Consider the following 20,480-nt stretch of genomic DNA (forward strand, 5'->3'; position numbering starts at 1 on the left):
TCATCTGAAAATGAAAAAGTAACAGGTTTTAAGTGTCTTCAGATACCTTTCTTTCTTTTATATAAATAAATATGTAAAGTAAAGCAGCCACCTCTCTTTGCCATGGTTATTAAACAAATCACTGCAGTTAAATGAATCATGATCATTAAGTGAACTTGGTTTTTTCTATTGACCTTCTTGTTGGAAGCTTTGCTGGGAAAGTTGCAAATGGCAATCAATGACCCCAGGGCTCTGCAACCATTGTAAATACATGTCCGTTGCCAAGCACCCAAATTTTGATCACTTGACTGTGGTGATGCTGCAACAGTTGTAAGTGCAAAGATCAGTTGCAGGTCATTTTTTTCAGTGCCACTGTAATTTCAAATGGTAATGAATGGTTGTAAGTCAAGGACTTTCTGTATTCTGATTTATCTCTCTTAAACTGATTACAAAGCATTGCAAAGCCTAGGTAACTTCTGAATTATATAGCTTGATCAATGCATTCCTCTGTGGGTTATTTCATCCACCCAGCGATCAAGGAATTCTTGATTAGTAGGTAATTTTTGCCTATTTCAGTAACAACGTGAATACGCGCAGTTACTGAAGAAGGCAACTATATTTATGGTAAACAGTTCATACAACATTGTCTACATAAACCAAATAAAAAAAGACTAAGAAATAGGAATACACTCATTCTAATAATTCTAAAATCATTAGTATTTTTATATCTGGATATTAAAAATGTATTTCCTTAGAATACTGGGAGTACAAATAACTTTGCAATGTTTCTTAACCCATTGTTCGTTCTTTTATGTAAAAAGCTGTAGACCAGATAATTCTTTTAGCAGGAATACAGGTAATCCTTGATTTACAACAGTTCCTTTAATGACCATTCAAAGTTACAATGGTACTGAAAAAAGTGAGTTATGACAGTTTTTCACACTTAAAACCATTGCAGCATCCCCACAGTCAAATAAGCAAAATTCAGGTGCTTGGCAAGTGATTCATGCTTATGACGATTGCAGTGTCCCTGAGTCATGTGATCCCATTTTTGTGACCTTCTGACAAGCAAAGTCAATGGGGAATCCAGATTCACTTAACAACCATGTTACTAACTTAACAACTGCAATGATTCACTTAACAACTGTGGCAAGAAAAGCCGTAAAATGGGGCAAGCTTGTTTAACAAATGTTTCACTTAGCAACATAAATTTTGGGCACAGTTGTGCTCCTAACTCAAGGACTACCTGTATTGGCAGTAATTAGTACATAAATTCATAATTTTTGATAGCCTCTAACTGTAGAAGACCGGTAATATGGAAGTGGATAGTAACAGATATAAGACTTTTGGTCACTTATAGAAAAATATGTACAAATCTGAGGTAAAACTTTCTGACAAAATGATAAATGAAGAAAAAATAGTAAATTCAGCCATGAAATAGTCTAGTATAAATTTGCAAATAATTCTGGTTTTTATATATCTTTTAATTTATACTTGCTCCTGTCTACACATATGGAAACTGGAAATCTCTTGAACAAATAAAGTAAAATTGTCAAATGGTAAGTAATGGAAAGACAAAAGGTTATTAAATATCATTTACAGGAATCAGAAACATTCATTTTCAAAAATATATTCCTGTACCAGATTGTTCATTTTTTGTGTGTGGCAAAGATAAGGAGGAAAAAAGCAACATTGTAATCCTTTAGTGAATTCATAAAGATAAATGGCTAAGGTTCAGGAAGCTGGCAATATATAATGGAAGAAGGTATCTTTTCCATGCAACTTGGCAGCAAGAGAGCAGCCATCATAAATGAGTAATGTGCTGGTTTCTTTTGGTACACTGGAAACCGTAAGCTCTCCGTGGAAAAGCTGGCACTCATGAAAGCACTCAGAAGATACACAAACTGACATCAAATATCTAGTTGGCTGAGTGGTATATTCTAATGTGCTTCATTAACAGATTTTCTCATTTATGATGTTAGTATGTTAAATTTCCAAGGAATAGCATCTGTCACAGCAACATTTCTTGAGCTGCAGCTGGAGGAGCTAATAGATTTTCAGAAGCAACCGAGAGCAGAGGAAATACATTAGAGAAAGCTATCTCATAAACGTTCTGCCAGTTCTGTCTTGCATTGTAGCTTTTATAACCAATAACAAATGTAAAGTTCCATTCTTCACTCTGAATTTAAATGAAAAAAGTATAGGCTTCAGAGAGCAGTTTATAGCTTTCAGCAAAATCCACTGGACATGAGGACTAGAATGCTTGACACTGATGTTCTGTTTTGTTAAGGATCAAAACAGGCAGTTCTCACAAAGATTGCATTGTTATTTATAAGATACATACTGCTACCTTTTACTTTGGATCCACAGCAAACACTGGAAGTATTTTTTCACAATGCTTGATACTCAAGGATTAGTCTTCTAGAAGAGGAGGAGGATTGAGGTGAAGCTGAAAAGTCTCATTTTGGAAGACACTATTCAGGGCAGAATCCCTCTGGCAGACTTGGACAAAACCATGTTTTTCACCACCATGATCTCGAGACAATTCAGTCAAAAGTGCCAACTACAAAATAAAAGAAATGTATACATATATATTTATGCAACATTGCTATTGTAAATGATAGGTTTATACAGGCAGTGCAAAAACAAATTATTTCAAAGAGGAAAGATCAACGCATTCAGGCATTATATATTGCCTGAATTTTCATTAAAATCACAAACAATAACTTCTGCATTTTTCTAACCAATTGCGTTAAAACATTCTTGGCTATATCATAATAAACATGCATGTAAATTACACATATGTAGAAAAACAATCCTAGTAGAAGTTTTAACTGGAAAAGACAAAAATAACTTTGTAAGTATATCCATTAGAATATAGATATATATTTATATTAGTTAATAATTTAGTATGATGGCACTTCAGAATGATTGTTCTGAAAACAAAGAGTGTTTAAGAACTAAAAATGTAAATACTGTATATACTTCAGGAAAGTATGAACCATTCCTGAATGAAACTTCAGACATTCTACCAATGAGTGTCTGTCTGATGCAGAACAATTGAATGTTTTATTTAAAATATTATTGTGCATCAAAAGGCATGGAAGAACGCAGTCAAAATGGGTCAAGGTGCTGGAAAAACCTTCCCCTGAGAAAAGGTAGTTTATCTAGGGCTGTTTAGCTCGGGAAAAAATAGTTAAATGAATTATGGTAAAGTTGAAAAAAAAATCAAGCAATGTTTAAAGAAAATAAAGACAGAGAAATATTTCATCTTCTCTGGCAGAGCTGTATGCTTTTCAGTGGAAGTTGCTATTAAAAATAAGTAATGCCAGGGGTGTCAAACTCAATTTCATTGACGGCCGCATTAGGGTTGTGTTTCACCACAGGGGGCCGGGTGGGTGTGGCCAGAGTGGGTATGGCCTGCTCAATGTCACTCATGTCACTCATGTCATGTGGTGACCCAAACGCTCTGCCAGCGAAAATGGGCTCCCAAGCTCAGTTTCTGGCTGCGACGGCCTCCTGCAAACCCTCAAAGCCAGTGAAGATGGAGCTCGGGAGGGCCACATGTGGGAGCCCGTTTTCGCTGGCAGAGGCACCGCGGGCCGATCCCACACTGTTTCCAGGGTGGCCCCATGGGCCAGATCTAAGCACCCCACAGACTGGATCCATCCTGCAGGCCTTGAGTTTGACATCCCTGAGCAAGGCAAAGCAATTACATTTACTGCATTTCCTGCTTATGGGCATCAAATAAACATTTCGTCGGTCACAATAAGATTTAGAACCTGATAGGACATTGATTTCTTTCAGTGTGTTTTTTTATGTCCATGCCTTGTTTATTTTCCATCCAAGACAAACACAATGACAACAATGATCTTTATAACAGCAATAGCAATAGACTTATATATCACTTCACAATGCTTTACAGCCATCTCTAAGTGGTTTACAGAGTTAGCCTATTGCCCCCCAAAATCTGGGTCCTCATTTTACCGACTTTGGAAGGATGGAAGGCTGAGTCAACCTTGAGCCGCTTAGAATCGAAGTTCTGGTGTGAGCAGTGAGTTAGTCTGCAGTACTGCATTCGAACCACTGCGCCACCACGGCTCTGATATTTCAGATATACAATGTCTGAAAGCATGACAGGGTTTGATCCAGTTTGTATTAAAAAGAAAATACAAAATTACATTACCCTTGATGTTCCACGATATAGACGACAGAGCTGGTCAAAAGCTTGAGCTTGCTGAGGATCCAACAGACATTCTGAACTAGCCTGAAAAATGAACATCATCAACTTAAATGACAGAGTAGAAAGTGACATTTGCACTTCTGAGTCCAACATCTGCTCAATGCAAGAACCCAAATTAAAGTATCCCACGGTATCCAAACCTTGCTTGAACCCATCCACTGTCAAATTGCTCTTAATGTTAGGAAGTTTTATTTTCTAATATTCAATTGGAAACGTTTTGTACAACTTTTATATAATTTTTTTTGTTATACCTTTTGGAATAATGAGAAACATCAAGTTCACATGGATAGACTGGTAATCCATAAAATTTATCAAAAAAACTGGCATACTTTTATAACCAAATTCAAACAACATGATATAATTCCTTAAAGTACTGAAAGTGAATAATACTGTAAAGACTACAGCCAAAGATTATGCCATACTCTTTACAACACATTTCTAAACTTGTATTCTTTACAACAAACAAATGTTAATTGTTAATGTAATTTCTTCTATGGAATTTTAGTTATATTAGGACTGTCAGGTTTCTATAAGTCAATGAATTATAAAATTTAATTACCTCCAGGAAGGAAGGAAGGAAAGGAAAAATAATCCAATCTATCAAAATCAACACCATGGGAGAAGAATGAAAGTTAGACAGTACCACCACCAGATGGATTTGCAGTTGGCTGACCAATCACACTTAGCATGTACTCCTCAATGGAACTACACGTCCATGGAGGGAAGCACAGAGTGGAGTACCTCAAGGTTCTGTCTTGGTCCAGGGCTCTTCAATATCTTCATAAATGACCTATATGAGGGAACTGAAGGGGAGCTCATCAAATTTGCGGATAACACAAAGCTAGAGAGAGTTGCTAACACTTTAGAAGATGAGATTCAAGAGAAGAATCTTGAGCACTGGTCTCTATTCAACAAGATGTAGTTCAGTGGTAAGAAATGTAAGGTCCTGCACTTAGGCAGAAAAACCAGATGCACAGGTATAGGTACAACAGTAGTGCCTATGAGAGGATCTAGGTGTTCTGGTAAACCACCACTTAAGTATGAGTCAGCAGTGTGCTGCAGCTGCCAAAAAAACAATATAATCCCAGGCTGCATCAATAGAAAGATAGCATCAAGATCAAGATAAGTGAAGTAGCACTCTGGAATGCAATCGTGAGATACAATTGGAATACTGCATCCAGTTCTGGTTATCCCAATACAAAAAAAGACACAGAGGCCCTAGAAAGAGTGCAGAGAAGAGCAACAGAAATTATAAGGGATCTGGAGGCTAAATTGTATGATGAATGGTTAAGAGAACAAGGCAGGCTTAGTCTAATGAAGAGAAGCTGTAGGGGACACCTGATATGAATCTTCCAGTACTTAAAGGACTGTCATAGAGAAATGGGAATTGGTTTATTTTCCATAGCACTTGAGGTCAGGACAAGAAGCAATAGATGGAAGCTCATTAGAGGGAAATTCAACCTGGGAACAAGGAGGAATTTCCTGACAGTGACAACAATCAACCAATAGAACAGCTTGTTTTGAATAGTTACAGATGCCCCATCGTTGGAGGTTTTTAAGAAAAGATTGGACAACCATTAATCCAGGATGGTATTGCTATAAGGACTCCTGCCTTTGGGCAGGGAAGTGGATCAGAAGATCTCCAAGTTTCCTTCCAACTCTATGATTCCGTGAATGTTACTTTTATCTACTATTACCTATTCCACCCAATTTTGCATCATCCACTACATGATAAGCACTCTCTGAATCCCAGATGTCACTAATGACAATTCTGTAAAAATATAATGAAAGGTAGATATTATGACAAAAAAATGATAAATGTTCTTTGACATGATTTTTGAGAAAGCTGTGTATCCACTTGTCCTGCCACAGTTAGCTAACCTGCTAACTATCATGTCAGATATTACTGTGCCAAATGTTTTGCTAAAGCCAAGAAATATGTTCTCACCAACAAAATATGAGATAAGAGTACTCTGGCAAGATTTGTTCTTGATAAATCCATACTGACCTCTAGCAAATACTGCATTTTTTCCAGGTACTTTTAAATCAATCTCTTTAAAGTGGTACTTTTTAGATGAATCAAGCCCTAGAATCTTCCCGGGTATCAATGTCAGACTATATATTTTGCAATTTGTTGGACTCCACTTCTCATTTGAAGAGAGGGACATTTGCCCTCTTCCAGTCATTTGGGGGCTCACCAACCTGTGATAAAATATTTGTCAAGGTTACTTGATACTTGATAAGGGTTCATCCAGATCACCAGCTATTTCTTCCAGTACCATAGGATGCAAATCAAAGTAAAAGGATATTCCTTGACTATTTTTAAACTATCCTGCTTTTCACATTTCCTGATGGAACACATAATTGTTGTTCCTTTGAACATGATGATCAAATAAAATACTGAGTGGCTTTGCCCCCCCTCACCCTTTTCTAGTTACACATATTTTGCTATCTTCATTGAGCAGCTGGTATATTGATTCTTGTCTTTTCCTTTTCTTTTGAACAAATCTAAAGAAGCCATTTTCATTACCATCCTTTGCTAATTTCAGCTCATTCTGAGATTTCTTTTTTCCTAACGCCAGCTCTGCAATTCAAGGCTGTCTGTCTGTAATTTTCCTTTGTGATTTGGTCCTCTTTCCATTTCCTGTCTGTATTTGTTTGTTTTTAGATCTTTATGAATGCTCTGAACAATTCTTAATGTTCTGGTTGCTATATTTTGAGCAATTGTCTTTTAAAAAATATTTAAATAACGAATGTAACACTCCCCATATTGTAAAGGACTTCTGAACTGGCATTTCATTTAATATTTATCCTAATTTATTCTCCAAAAACTAAAAGCAATTGAATATGTGAGTTTAACTCTCAGTGTGCAAGTAAATACCCTGTTTCCCCCAAAATAAGACATCCCCTGATAATAAGCCCAATCAGGCTTTTGAGTGCATGGCAATAAGGCCAAGCGCTTATTTCAGGGTTCAAAAAAATATAAGACAGGGTCTTATTTTCAGAGAAACACAGTACAGTTACATGACTTTATATGTTGATTACAAATTACCATAATTAAGCAATACCAGGCTTTTTCTTTAGAGTTCTATACACAATAATGTGGAATAATTGCTTGCTGTCTTAAGACAAGATATGTCTTCTCCTTTGCAGTATTTCATTTATACATATTAATCAATCAGATTTTTAAGGATATTTATTGCAAATAATCTTGTTATTGCCATGGAAACAAATGCTGCAGGCATTTTCTTTTTTTTAAACTAAAGGAAAGCTCTGTAGGGAATCCCTTAGAATATCTAGCATCTATGTTATTCTGCCAATATTAATGGTCAGACTAAATTAAGATATACCTTTTGCTTAAGAACCAGCAGCTAGCCAAGCAACTAATAGTTCCACCCAAGAATATTCTTGCTCAGAATGTTTATATTATATACCAGATTGAATTAGACTGAATCCTATTTATTAAAAAATGGTTATTTTTATACTTTATACAGCCTTTCTAAAATTTACAAATATAACTACGGTAGCATATAAAAGCTGACACCACATTCTGAATGTAAACTATACATTATTTCTAGGAACAATCTTTTGATCAAGTAATCTGACAGAGACGTACATTCTTAATTCTATGAATGGCAATTGCAAAAATTTTGCATTATGAAGTTTCCACATCTATTTTCTCAAACTTACAGACACGATTGTATGTTGTACCCAATCACCCTAATAAATATCTTTTTTTCCCCCATAAGAAATAGGTTTTGATGTCATACCATTCTAGTTCTGAGGATATGGTTTTATGCAAAGCTCATTGTCCTGAAGATCAGCTGAGCCAATCATGATGGTCTTTGGACTCAAACTCAGCTCAATTTTGCATCAATTTTGCATCTAAAGAAAGACTTCAGGGTTGAAAGTCTGGATCTCCCTCTGAGGCTTGGTTCCACTATAATTTTTGTACACGTCTTAAGGTACAAAATGATGGCCATCCTTCTTGCGCTCAGGGAGAAAGAGCTGACTTCTGCATATCCATCTAAGAGACATGCTGTTGCTGCTACTTTTGCTCTTGATTTGGGCCAAAATTGATTTTTCTGCCATCTGTTATTTTGGAAACTGTTCTTTGACTCTTCCTAGATGCATGCAGCTTTTATTGGAAGCAACCTCTACATTTTTTGGTTCCATCCAACTTCCTTCTTTCTCTTTCTTGGTCTGAACTGGAGAGGAAATATTGTATGAGGCATAAAAATACAGTTTCTGTTGTTTAGAAATATTCAAAAGATAGACTGAGCTGTAGACACGCAAATCTGTAGGAAATCGTTGTTGAAATGCTGCAGGATGAGAGACAATTTGAAACTTAGAAATAATCTTTAAGAAAAGTTCTTCTATTCAAAACAGGCCTTACATTTGATATTTATAGCAATCATTTTTCCTGTGTATACACTTTATTTTCCAGCCTGTTTCCCTGAGCAGGTTGCTCACAGAGAATAAGGGAGGGGGAAGGGGAGAGATAGTCAATAATGTGTTGCACTCCTGTCACTTCACATATAGACCTCAACACTACTTCAACATTCAAGCTGACAGTACTTTTCAGAAGAGGAAGAACGGCACTAAGGAACTATTCTCCAGATGCTTGGTGGCATTTTTTTAGCATCAATCCATTTTTTGATCAAAGGAAAATAAAATAATGGAAGCCTTGAATGTACAGTATATATTAGAAATGAAATGGCCATTTAGGCTTCAGTAGATGTAGAAAAAGCGTTGGATAAGGTGTAAATTAAGGTTTGAGAGTAAGTTATGAAGTAATATTAGTTTCCAATTCAATTTATATCCTGGATATAATATTACTAATTGAGTCCCTTTATAACAATAGAATTATTTCCCCTATAATAAAGACAAGATACATAATGTGTCAAGCATGCCCCTATCTACTTTAATATTTAATTGTGTTGGAAACTGGCATTCCTAATATAACCATCTGGCAATATCTGAGGTAGACATGAAGCAGAAATTGAGAATAGTTTGCTCTTATATGCAGATGAAACTTTAGGCTTCCTAAATCAATATTAAAAATCATTACAAAGATTTATGACAATAGTACATAAATATGGTAACTGTTCTGGCTACACAAATAGGTAAATCTAATATGTCAATTGACAAAAAAGAAATCTATGGAATTAATTTGGTTTATTGTTCTGATTCTATTAAATATTTGGAGATAATTATTCTTAGGAAGATACTTGGTTTAATAGATATAAATATTTTGAGTTATAGATCAACATATCTATGACTGTAACAAGAAGAATAAATGCAATGAAAATAAATGTTTCAAGAGTATATTCTGAGAGATTCATATCATATTTCACCTCGATATTTTAGATCAGGGGTCAGCAACCCGCAGCTCTGGAGCCACATGTGGCTCTTTCATCCCTCTGCTGCAGCTCCCTGTTGCTCAAAATATGCGTTACAACCGCCAATGTGTGGTACCTGCCCGCACATGATTTATTGAGCTTTTCGACCCCCAGTAGGCCAACCATGGCTAAATCCAGAAAAGAAAAGTTTCAGAAGGAAACAGAACATTTAATTCAACTACAAATGCTGGTTCTGTGGCCTCTCAGGAAATAGTCAGGCACGGGAAGGGTTTTGTGGCTCCCGGTATTTTCTTTTCTGTGGGAAACGGATCCAAATGGCTCTTTGAGAGTTTAAGGTTGCCAACCCCTGTTTTAAATCAATTAATAAAATAATTGGTTTTTTTTTTTTTTTACAAAATTATAAAATGTAAATGTTACAGGTTTCTTATGACAGTGTTGGTTTTAATTATCCTGATTTTAAAGCACACCATAATAGATATTAACTACTGTAATGGTATGTAATTCTACATTCAGAACCTAAGACAGATTCACATGCTGACACGTAAGATATTCCTAAATTATTACTTAAGAGAATAGCCTCCTCATCAGATTATAAAGAAGCTTTGAGTATATAAGTAAAAAAAACTGCCTTAGCAACTTGGGAGATAAACTAGCTGCTCAAATTTCTAAACTTTTTTTCCTATCATCTATCATCTCAGTGTGGTAGAAATGGTGAGAGAATCTTGTTTTCTGTTGGGATGAACTATCAAGAGCTTAATATAGATTGACATTTTTCCCCCTAAAGGTTTCGCTTCCTAAAAACCTTTTGGTGATTATGATACACCCTTTCAAATTGAACACAAATATAATTTCAGAATGAATGTATCACATAGTATCCTTGAAAAATATAAAGTAACTTTTAATGATTATATTTAATCACAGGTTTCACACATGATTTGAGTTCAACAGATCTGAAAGTATTTTGCTGCTGATTTTCATTTGTACTCAGTGTCTGATGTATCTCGCTGCAGTGTCTAAGAACAGTCAGCCAGCACTTATGGATTCCAGTTGCCCTGATATCATTCTTCTATCCAGACAATGTTTTGGTGAAGCTTTTCATCATGTTTGTCACTGACTACACCTAGATTTTGGGGAAAGAAGTCCAAGTATGAATAAATCCTCAGTGACATGTTGCACTTCATAATCTTGTATACTGTAAAGTTTGTCAACAGCTGAATGTAGTTTGGTGCTCTGTAGTTGCCAAGAAAATTCTCAATGACAGCTTTTTTTTTTGTCCAAAATAAGGTAATTTGAGCCTGTCATTTGTCCCTCTCAAATGAGAAATCTGGGTTGAATTATGTGATGATGTTATTTTTTTTATTGGCTGTTCAAGATATTCTGAGGACTCTTCTCCAACATCTATATTTAAAAGCAACATACTCTTTAAAACTTGCTTCTTTAAAGTCCAACTTCCATAGAGATTCACAGGGAATACCACTGCTTGCAGTATACTGATTTTTGTAAGTATAGACATACACTGCATCTGACTATATTTTCCAAGGCTTTCATGCTGCTGTACCAGTTTGCTTTCTTCTGTTATTTGGAGGTGTCTTTTCACATTCATTCTTAGTTTCCTTAAATTCATTCCATAGTTTCTATGGTTGTTTATAAATAAGGCTTAGGATTTCAAAGTGATTCCTGATATTCTCTTTAAAAGTAGTGGGTATGTGTTGAAAATGATGTTGAGAGAACTAGTTGATTTTCATCTTCTCCTTTAGCTTAGCCTGGAACTTGCATAAGAGCAGTTCATGTTCTGTTCCACAGAAAGCAGTTAATCATGTCTTTGATGTTATCACTGAGTTCCTCCATTTCATTTAATCAATAATATAGTCAATTTAATTTCAATTAACTCCATTTAGTGATTTTGATGTATACAGACATTGTTTTAATATGAAGACAGTGTTAGCTCTGAAAAAAATTATTGGAGTAGCAGAAATTGCTTTGTTGTTTTCATACTTCATTATTTCAATTTCCTAAACCATACAATCCAAATATATCTTCCTCCTTAATATTTCCAACTTTGGCATTCCAGTCTCCAATCATAAGCAAGACATCTTGCTTGCTTTTTAGATTGATTTCAAATTAACTTGATTGTAAAATTCATTAACCTATTCTTTTTCTGCATCAATAATTGCAGCATAAAATGGAATGATCTTCAGATTGTTCACAAAGTCTCACTGATTTTATCTGGTCACTTAGTGCACTATGGCCTACACCCTTCGTAACTATAATAAAGGAAGGCAATTCCTTTTTGGTGTGTGTTTCATATCTTAAGTAATAAACAGTGTAACCTTCTGACTGAAAAGTGTCCAGTCCCACCTCATCTCAATTTACTATGCCTAAGGTAGAAATTTCTATTAATTTCATTTCATCTTTCACTGTTGAGCTTTCCCATATTCATGTTTCTTATAGTTAGCACACACTCTCAATGTTCTTTGCTTATCCCTCCCAGAAACATCCCCTTGCCATAATGAGGCCAGGACTTGGAGGGATCATGATCATGGCAACTTCAATAAAGTACTGGAATGAAAATGAATATGTACCATTATGTAACACTCAACTGTATATATACCCTTGGATTTCAACAAGTACCTACTTCTCATTATTATAGGAATTATCTTTCAAGAACCTAAGATAGTTAAACATATTAAAGCATGATTGGGTAAAAAATTAAAATTTAATCTCAGCTAGAAACTGTTCTAGGTCTTGCCTTGGGCACAAAACCAGTTTAGTGACCTTGAGCTAGTCTCTCTCTTTCAGCCCTAAGAAGCTGGCAATAGCAAATCATTTTCAAAATCTTGCTAATAAAACTGCAGGGACTTTTCCAGGCAGTCACCAGGAATCAAAACTGGCATGTACACACAAACATATGAAAAACTAATGACACAGAAGAATAATTGATCTATAAGCTGAGGGAAAATCTTCTGCAATGGAAGAAATATAAGCAGAAAATGGAATATTCACTCTTAAACAGTTAATTAATAGTATCTTTTGACACAATACAAAATAAATATAATTGATCAAAAATCAATAAATAATAAAAACATATAGTTAAACTATCCCCAGTAAGTTAATCCACCTACATTCTCTATTGGTTCTCATTTATCATGTAAGGAAAACTGATATATTGTAAGTGAGCATTTTCTACTTTGCTTTAGCAGCTAGATTACTTAAAAGCTCCTGAATTATATTAAAAAGCTTGCAATCGACACAGGAGTCAGCAGTGTCATAAAACTACAAAGTATGCAAATGCAATTTTGGAAGGCATTTAGAAGAAACACTTAAGATCTCTCTTTATGTTCCAACTTTCAATCAAAAGCATATTCTTTCTCTCCTTCATACTTGCATATACAAATACAACCACTCATGGAAAGGATTTATCTTTGTTTATAAAAATGCAGATGTGAGCAGGCATAAAACTGGGCAAGGCTCAGCACATTTCTGCTCACACAACATGCCTACTATTTTTTGGCTGGCTATTTATTTATTTATTTATTTATTTATTTATTTATTTATTTATTTATTTATTTATTTATTTATTTATTTATTTATTTATTTATTTAGCGTATGAAGTGTGAAGTGAAATGAAGTGTTTTAATATTGTGTGTGACCAGCCATACGCTAAATAAATTTTGGTATGTGACTATACAATCTTGGTGGCATCACTAGTAATGAAGTACAATTCTTCTCCTGTATAAAGGTTACTTCACTGGATGGGTTTTTACCCATATTTATTTGCATGTAACTGTTATGTACAATTTTCTTTCTAGGTGTTATATAGGTAGTCAGATTAGTTACATACATTAAATAAGTCTAAATTTAGAATTTTAAAAGTATAATAATTAAATAGACTAACAACATGAAATAAATAGTTAGGAGTTGGAGAAAATCAATGCTTACAGAAGGCATAAAGAAAAAAGACTTTTATCATGATTAAAGAATACCACAACAGACCTTTGCTTTTCACTGAATCAGGAATGTATGCACTACTCACTCAAACATGTTAGCATTCAAACATGGTAACGACTATATCCGTGATGGCGAACCTATGCAACGCATGCCAGAGGTGGTACACAGCACCCTCTCTGTGGGCACGTGAGCCGTCACCGCAGTTCAGCTCTGCCGTGCATGCGTGTGCGCCTCCCGCCGGCCAGCTGGTCTTTGGGTCTCTGCATGTGGGGGGGGGGGAAATGTGGGGGCGTGTGTGTATGCATGGGGGTAGGGGAGCATGTGCAGGGGCTTGGGGGTTTGGGTGTGCATGCGCTTTGGGCACTCGGTCCGGAAAAGGTTAGCCATCACTAGACTATATCAACAACATTTTGGATGGCTGATATAACATATGTTTTAGACTACAAGAACAGCTTCATTTTTGTAGCACTTGACTTGAAGCACCAAGAAACATCTGGTGGTGCTCTTTGGGAGGCTTTTGAACCTGTGGATCCCAAGGAAACCCTTGGAGAGAAAGAGAAAAGCCAGAAGTGCCCAAAAAAGCACTAGATTTACCCACTCTTGTCCATTTAAGAAGGCAAGACCTGAATCCAACAAAATTGGACAACTTTCATCCTAACTCTCTTTTAGGGAATGTTATTGGGAAAGTGGTTTTATAAGGATATGGAGGATATGGATTTTCTGAACTCTTTCCTGTATGGATACAAGCCTGGGCATGGATCAGAAACCTAGACCTATGATCTATAACAGGGACTGGGTGAAATATGGACTGTCCCCATACTCATGGTGTATACATGGATGCGTAGGCAATTAACTATACTCCATGATGCTATTTTCCATAAATCCATAATTTAGCCATTTATGTTTGTGGCTACTTTAATTAATAATTATTCTTATTGTAACTTTTGAAAATTATCTGAAGTACAATTGGTTTGAAGTGGCAGACTAAATCAATCAATCAGTCAGCATATCAATATTTTAAGAATGGGTCACTTCTTCAAGTCTTACCTGAGCAAGTGATACCGGAGTTCTTTTCTTCATCTCCAAGGAAGTCAAACTTATTTTCTCTCCTTTATGACTTGCACTGCATTTAAAGCAAGTCCACCTCATCTGTCCTGTTGTTTCAGTGCCACACTCTTTACTTAGCAGACAAAGGGAATGGTACAAATGGCCACAACTGTTATATAAAAACAAATTACATATATTACACTGTATGCACACATAACATAAAACTGAATATCTAACATCCTAAAATGTATAATCAAATCTAAAAACTTTTTTACAACAAGTATTATAATTCTACATAGTATCTTAATGTTTAAGCCATTTTTAGACATATACAGTGTAATGTTAGTTCCTTATTCAGAATTCCATGCAACTTCCTACCACATACATATGCAATGGAACGCACTCTTTAAAAACCTTCCTTCTACACTTATTGCATGCTACATCTCATTTTAAAATCTTTACTATGATAATTTAAGCCATGAGAACAATTCTAGCAGAGATTTGATTGTATTACTGATAGAACTATCATCAATATGTTGACAAGAATGGATAAAAGTCAGTCTTGAAGGCATCTGAGATGGGTCCCCTCTTTGGAAGCAGACTTTTCAAGAAATACAAATTTATCCTAATATATATACAGCAAATTTTTCTTATCCTCAGTTAATAACTAAAGCTGTTTGGAAATAAAAGTTCCTACCTTATCATGCTAAATTTCCCTTTTCCCTGCCCTCTTTCCTGAAAATATGACATTTTCCTTTCCCAGTCAAGCATGTTACATCTTCTATTTTAATAAAATGGGGCACAACATTCTCCCCTACTGTCTTCTTGCACAAGAAATAGGAGTGGTAATATTACTGTAAGAAGCCTGCTCTCTAATCATATTTTAATTTCTCTCAGCTCTATGAGGCAGGAGAGGTTTTTGTCGCCTGCAGTTAAAGCAATTTTTATATTTGTTGCATTTCTTAGTCAATAGTGGCCATACAAGATTGTACTTTATGATGACTAGGCACCATTGCCCTTTCATTGTTGAAATTCAACTTTATGTAAAATGAATTAGAAGCAGAACCAAAATGGAGATTTTATAGTATTTTATAGTATTATATTAATTAAGCATTTCCAAATAATCCTTCATTAATACTACCTATGAACTGTAATGCTAACTGAAAGCTTTGTGTTTGCAGGTTCAACCCATTTATAATTTTGCTTGTCTGGCGAATAAAGGATTAACTGCCCTGTATTTAATAACTTACTGGTTATTGGTTACTGGTTATTACATAATTCTGTTTTCAACTGAAAAAACTAATATTATTAGTAAGTATAGCTTGGACAGTAATAGACAAGGTGGACATCTACATACATTATATTATTATTGTTGAAGCTATTCACTAGTCTGGACTTACCTGAAGACTACAATCTGGTCACCAGTCTGTTGCCTTCTCTTGTACTGTTGCAAACAAATACAGCAATAATCTTGTTTGGGATTGAGCCCTCTAGTCATAGATGCTTTCAAATTACGTAAAGACCAGTGGAGATCGCGGTTAAGTAAGCTTGTTGTTGTCTCCAAAAGAGTCTAGCCAGGCAAAATAATAATATAGAAATCATTTAAATTGTTGCCACATTATATATATTACTACAGCATTTGAATAATTTTTTTCCCAATAATTACATAGGAAACATTACATCTACCCATCCTACCAGATCCAGCAGAAAGGACATGCTGGGAGTCTCGTTGGCTAGGGATCTATATTTGACACTGAAAAAAGGAGGCTGAAGAACAAGACCAAAGAATACCTATCAAGAAAAATCTCCTAAAAACAAAGAAGATTAAGGAAGTACTGGAAATAATAAAGAAACAGATAACCACTATAGCCAAAAAGATCAGCAGATATGCTTTTTCAAGGGGCAACTGGACTTTCCTGTTTTTCTTTGAACATGTTTTGCTTCTCATCCAAGAACTCCTTTAAGCCTTATAAGTGAGGATAAAAACTAAAAATCCAGTGGGTATTGGAGATGAAGAAAGAAGAGAAAGAGAGATGATCGGGAAAGAAAAAGAGGGGTAACTGGCAGATTTCTAAAGGGGATTTGTGCAAGGTTCACTCAACTCCATCCATTCCATTCAGGGAAGATAAAGATCTTCTGTCAAAAAAATTTCATAAACATGTGCCAGGCCAAATATTACTAGATGAAAAACAGTCCTTCATTGATTAAATATTTCAGCTGATAATAAAACACATGAATTGTTTTTAAGCAGGTAAGCATAAGTAAATATACATTTATTTAATGTGGTACAGTGTACAATTCTAAATCTTTTCATCTTAAATCAATTTCCATCACCAGGTTTGGAAATAATAAAAAGCTGTACTTAAATATAAAGATACTGAACCCCACTTTTCAGCAATACAAAAATTAGTAAAGAATTAGGAAACTGCATTTAGGAACTGAATATTTACAGACTATCTAAATCACCTACTGAAGTTTAATAAATTTCATCTTTTCAAGGACAGCTTTTCAAATCCCAATTCAATGGCAAGAACAAACTATTCAGCTGAATTTAACCTTGCTATAAGTGGCAAACAGACAACTCTCAAACTAGGGTTTGAGAGAAATAATGGTGCCTTGCTTTCCTACATTCTTGTTTTTGCTTTTAAAAATCTAAATACACAGCTCTTTACAAAAAGGGAGATACAGTAGAAGTAGAATTGAATTCTGAAAAACTAGAACTTATGAATGCAATTTGTTATGAATGTTTCTTGTTATTCTGTCTGTATTGATAAAAGAAGATGGTAGGCAAAGTCAGAGTTCACTTCATCAAAGATGATGCTGGCAAAAGATATTACCATGGTTTACCTTGAGATTAGTTAATGTGAACACCCAGGTAATTGCTCACATCAAGACCCAAGATCCGCCCTAGGTATAGGCACATACTTGATGGTACAGCCATTTACCATATGTGTGGTGATTTGCTTAATTGGTGTCCAGGAAGAATCAAGATGGAATTCACATAATTATGAATTATGAATTGGCCTAATTTACACTTAATGAACCAAATATGTTCATCTGAACATAGCTATATTACTAAATTTTACACTGCAGTTTTCCAAGTAAGGTATGTATTGGGAGGAATTGCAGCTCAAAATCTATGCAATCTTTGTGCATGAAATAGATGGGACAACTTTGTGCAGGAAAAAAACCCTGTATGCTATAGAAAGCAAACAGAGAATACCATATTAAGTGACAAGTTAATTACTTGGTTTTAGGTCGCTAAAGTTTTCTTGATTAAAGCTCTTAGAAGCTGATAAGGAACAAAGAAGAACAAACTCTAAATCTTGGACAATGGCAATTTTAATCAACAAGAAAAAAATCCCCACCTTCTACTTACCTGCTCATAGTTAAAGCTGTCTAGCATACCCAGCACAAGACTCTGAATTTCTCCAAGTTTTCCTCTTCCATATACTGGATCCTGTGTGAAAGTTATTAGAAGATGATCAACATTAATTAAAACAGATAAAATGAAAGCTTGACTGTTAAATATTTTTCCTCTAACTACAATAAAACAAGTGTATCTCATGTTTCTTATCCAATAAAACTGATAGAATGCAAGAAATAAACAGAGCTATAATTTCTAAAGTGAATTCATCTTTTTTTTTCAACAAAAATATTTCTGTGTTTACAAATCTGCAGAAGATAAATTCAAAAGGGGAGGGTTTTGTGAAGAGAGATTAAATCTCCCTTCATGGATATACACATGGCTTTCTACTAGTAAAGGTTTTCTTAGAACACTGTAAAAAAAATAATACCCCAACAGAATATCTATGCTCAGTCATCCAGGTCATGGTTGTCCCAAAGGTGCTTTTTCGAGAGGCAACTGGACTTTCTGGTTTTTCTTTGAAGACGTTTTGCTTCTCACCCAAGAAGCTTCTTGGATGAGAAGCGAAACATTGTCAAAGAAAAACCAGAAAGTCCAGTTGCCTCTCGAAAAAGCACCTTTGGGACCCTATCAGAATATTTAAGATCCTGCATGAGGTCACTTTGAATTAGTTCTGCTGTAGAAGAATTGTGTCAAAACTTACTTTGGGGGTTTTCTAGTCTCCAATGAACTTGCTTTACCAGAGAAGGGAAATGCCATAGTACATTTCCTTTCAGAGGTATTTCCTTACCAGATTTCTCAATGCCTTCAATAATGACAGAGCTTCTAATATACTGCCTTCACTAGAAAAGCTGGAATACATTCAGAGATGTATCAGTTCATGTTGAAAATAACTCATGATGAACTGTACAGCACAATCAAGCTTCATCACAGGAAATGGTTTATGACATTTTTTATTATGTCTGCAATGTACATGGAATCTACCTTACAAATAGTCTATGACCTAAAGTATCCTATATGCTTTCAAAATGCCTTGTCTTTTACTGCATCTTCTCCTCTCAATGTACAACTTAGTGCTGCAGTATTAAGACATAGATAATCGGTTTTATCGCTTGAACAGGTTCTAAAAAAGGAAGAGCTATTTTTTTTTCTTAGAAATGCATTATTTTTTAAATTCCTGAACATATTCCAATGGCAATGAAGCTTTTTAAGGATGGGGAGTGGGGGTCATATCCGGTTTTAAATAGATACTTTCCATTCTATTTTTTTTCGGCATGCATAATTTAAAAGCAGCAACTTAGAAAGTACATCGTGCTGCAAAACTATATAAATTATGGAGAACAACTGGGAAATCTGAGCTCTTAATGCAGCATGTACCTGATCCATGACATACAGCAAACTATTTTTATCTGCTAGATAGCCAACTACTTTTTGGAGATACTTTCTTGGAAAAGATATGTCAAAGAAAAACAGACTTGCTAGAGAATTAAAGACAGAAATGTAAAGAAACAGCAATTTATGACATACTTTTGCATTTATAGATCATTTCAAGCTTTTTTAAAAAATAAATACATAATGTTAAATTGTTTAGTCAAGGTTATTATAGAGCACCATAGCAGGTAGCAGCATTAAGCCAAACTTTGCTGCTCTTGTAAAAACTAATTAAAATCAGACCGCCCCACAAAGGGCCAACCACTAGAAAACCTCAAGACTGTAGACTGTAAGACTTTTCTAAGTCATCAAAAAGATCTTGGGAAAAGACAGCAGCAAACTATTTCCATATACTTAGCAAGAAAATATTGAAGGTATTCACAAAGTCACCATTAATCAAGCTTGATTTGAAGGAAAGAGCTTTTGGGAAGAGTGGGAAATGAATCCCCAATAGAAAGTAAATCAGCTAAATGGCTCTTTTAAATGGCATGACATTAATTCAAATTTCTGATATTGTACTGATCATTCGAGCCTTACCAGGAAATTAAAATAAGAATTATAAAAGGAAAACGGCTACAGCTGCTTATTACAATGATGTTGAACATGAATATATGTAAGAGAGAGTGTGAAGGCAGGAGCCATCTCCAGTTTCAACTTTTCACAAGCACAGATAAGATTTTTCTTTTTAAAAAGTTCCTTAGCTGCCAGGTAATAGAAATAAGGCTTGACACATGCCTAATTATTATACGGCTGCCTTAAATGTCCAGTTACTCCATTTTATAGTTGCTGTTGCTGATCTTCAATTTTTAATTTTGTTTTGTTTTTTTAGATTGCACAAAGCGTTATTCATTATATCCTACTCATCGCCTGAATTAAACTGTAATTCTACCTAACCTATAACTTGTCATGTTTTTTTATAGCAATTCTATTACAGTACTCCTTTCATACTGTCTCATATCCTCATAACTTATAAACAAATTATTTTTGTTAGAGTTTTTAACTCCATAATCTTAATGTTTTTACATAGTGATGCTCAAAAATCGTATTGCAAGAGGATGAATAACACTAGAATTGCAAAAAAAAAAAAAAAAAAAAAGGAACA

At 35.0% G+C, this 20,480-nt stretch overlaps 1 protein-coding gene across 2 annotated transcripts in view; it reads right to left on the minus strand.

The window, feature by feature from the left end:
• Positions 1-1,442: 1,442 nt before the first annotated feature.
• The window catches only part of VPS8 (VPS8 subunit of CORVET complex), an 88,960-nt gene continuing 69,922 nt past the window's right edge, over positions 1,443-20,480 (minus strand). For both annotated transcript variants that reach the window (XM_034439652.3, XM_060682853.2), the window contains exons 42-46: positions 17,960-18,040; positions 15,981-16,150; positions 14,581-14,749; positions 4,166-4,246; positions 1,443-2,542 (exon numbers count right to left, since the gene is read on the minus strand). In XM_034439652.3, coding sequence (XP_034295543.1) covers positions 2,393-2,542; positions 4,166-4,246; positions 14,581-14,749; positions 15,981-16,150; positions 17,960-18,040 — 651 coding nt within the window. In that variant the 3' untranslated portion in view covers positions 1,443-2,392. The remainder of the gene's footprint in view (positions 2,543-4,165; positions 4,247-14,580; positions 14,750-15,980; positions 16,151-17,959; positions 18,041-20,480) is intronic.

The sequence above is a fragment of the Pantherophis guttatus genome, chromosome 6, assembly GCF_059756535.1.
Source record: "Pantherophis guttatus breed Tessera chromosome 6, ASM5975653v1, whole genome shotgun sequence".
NCBI classification, from domain to species: Eukaryota; Metazoa; Chordata; class Lepidosauria; order Squamata; family Colubridae; genus Pantherophis; species Pantherophis guttatus.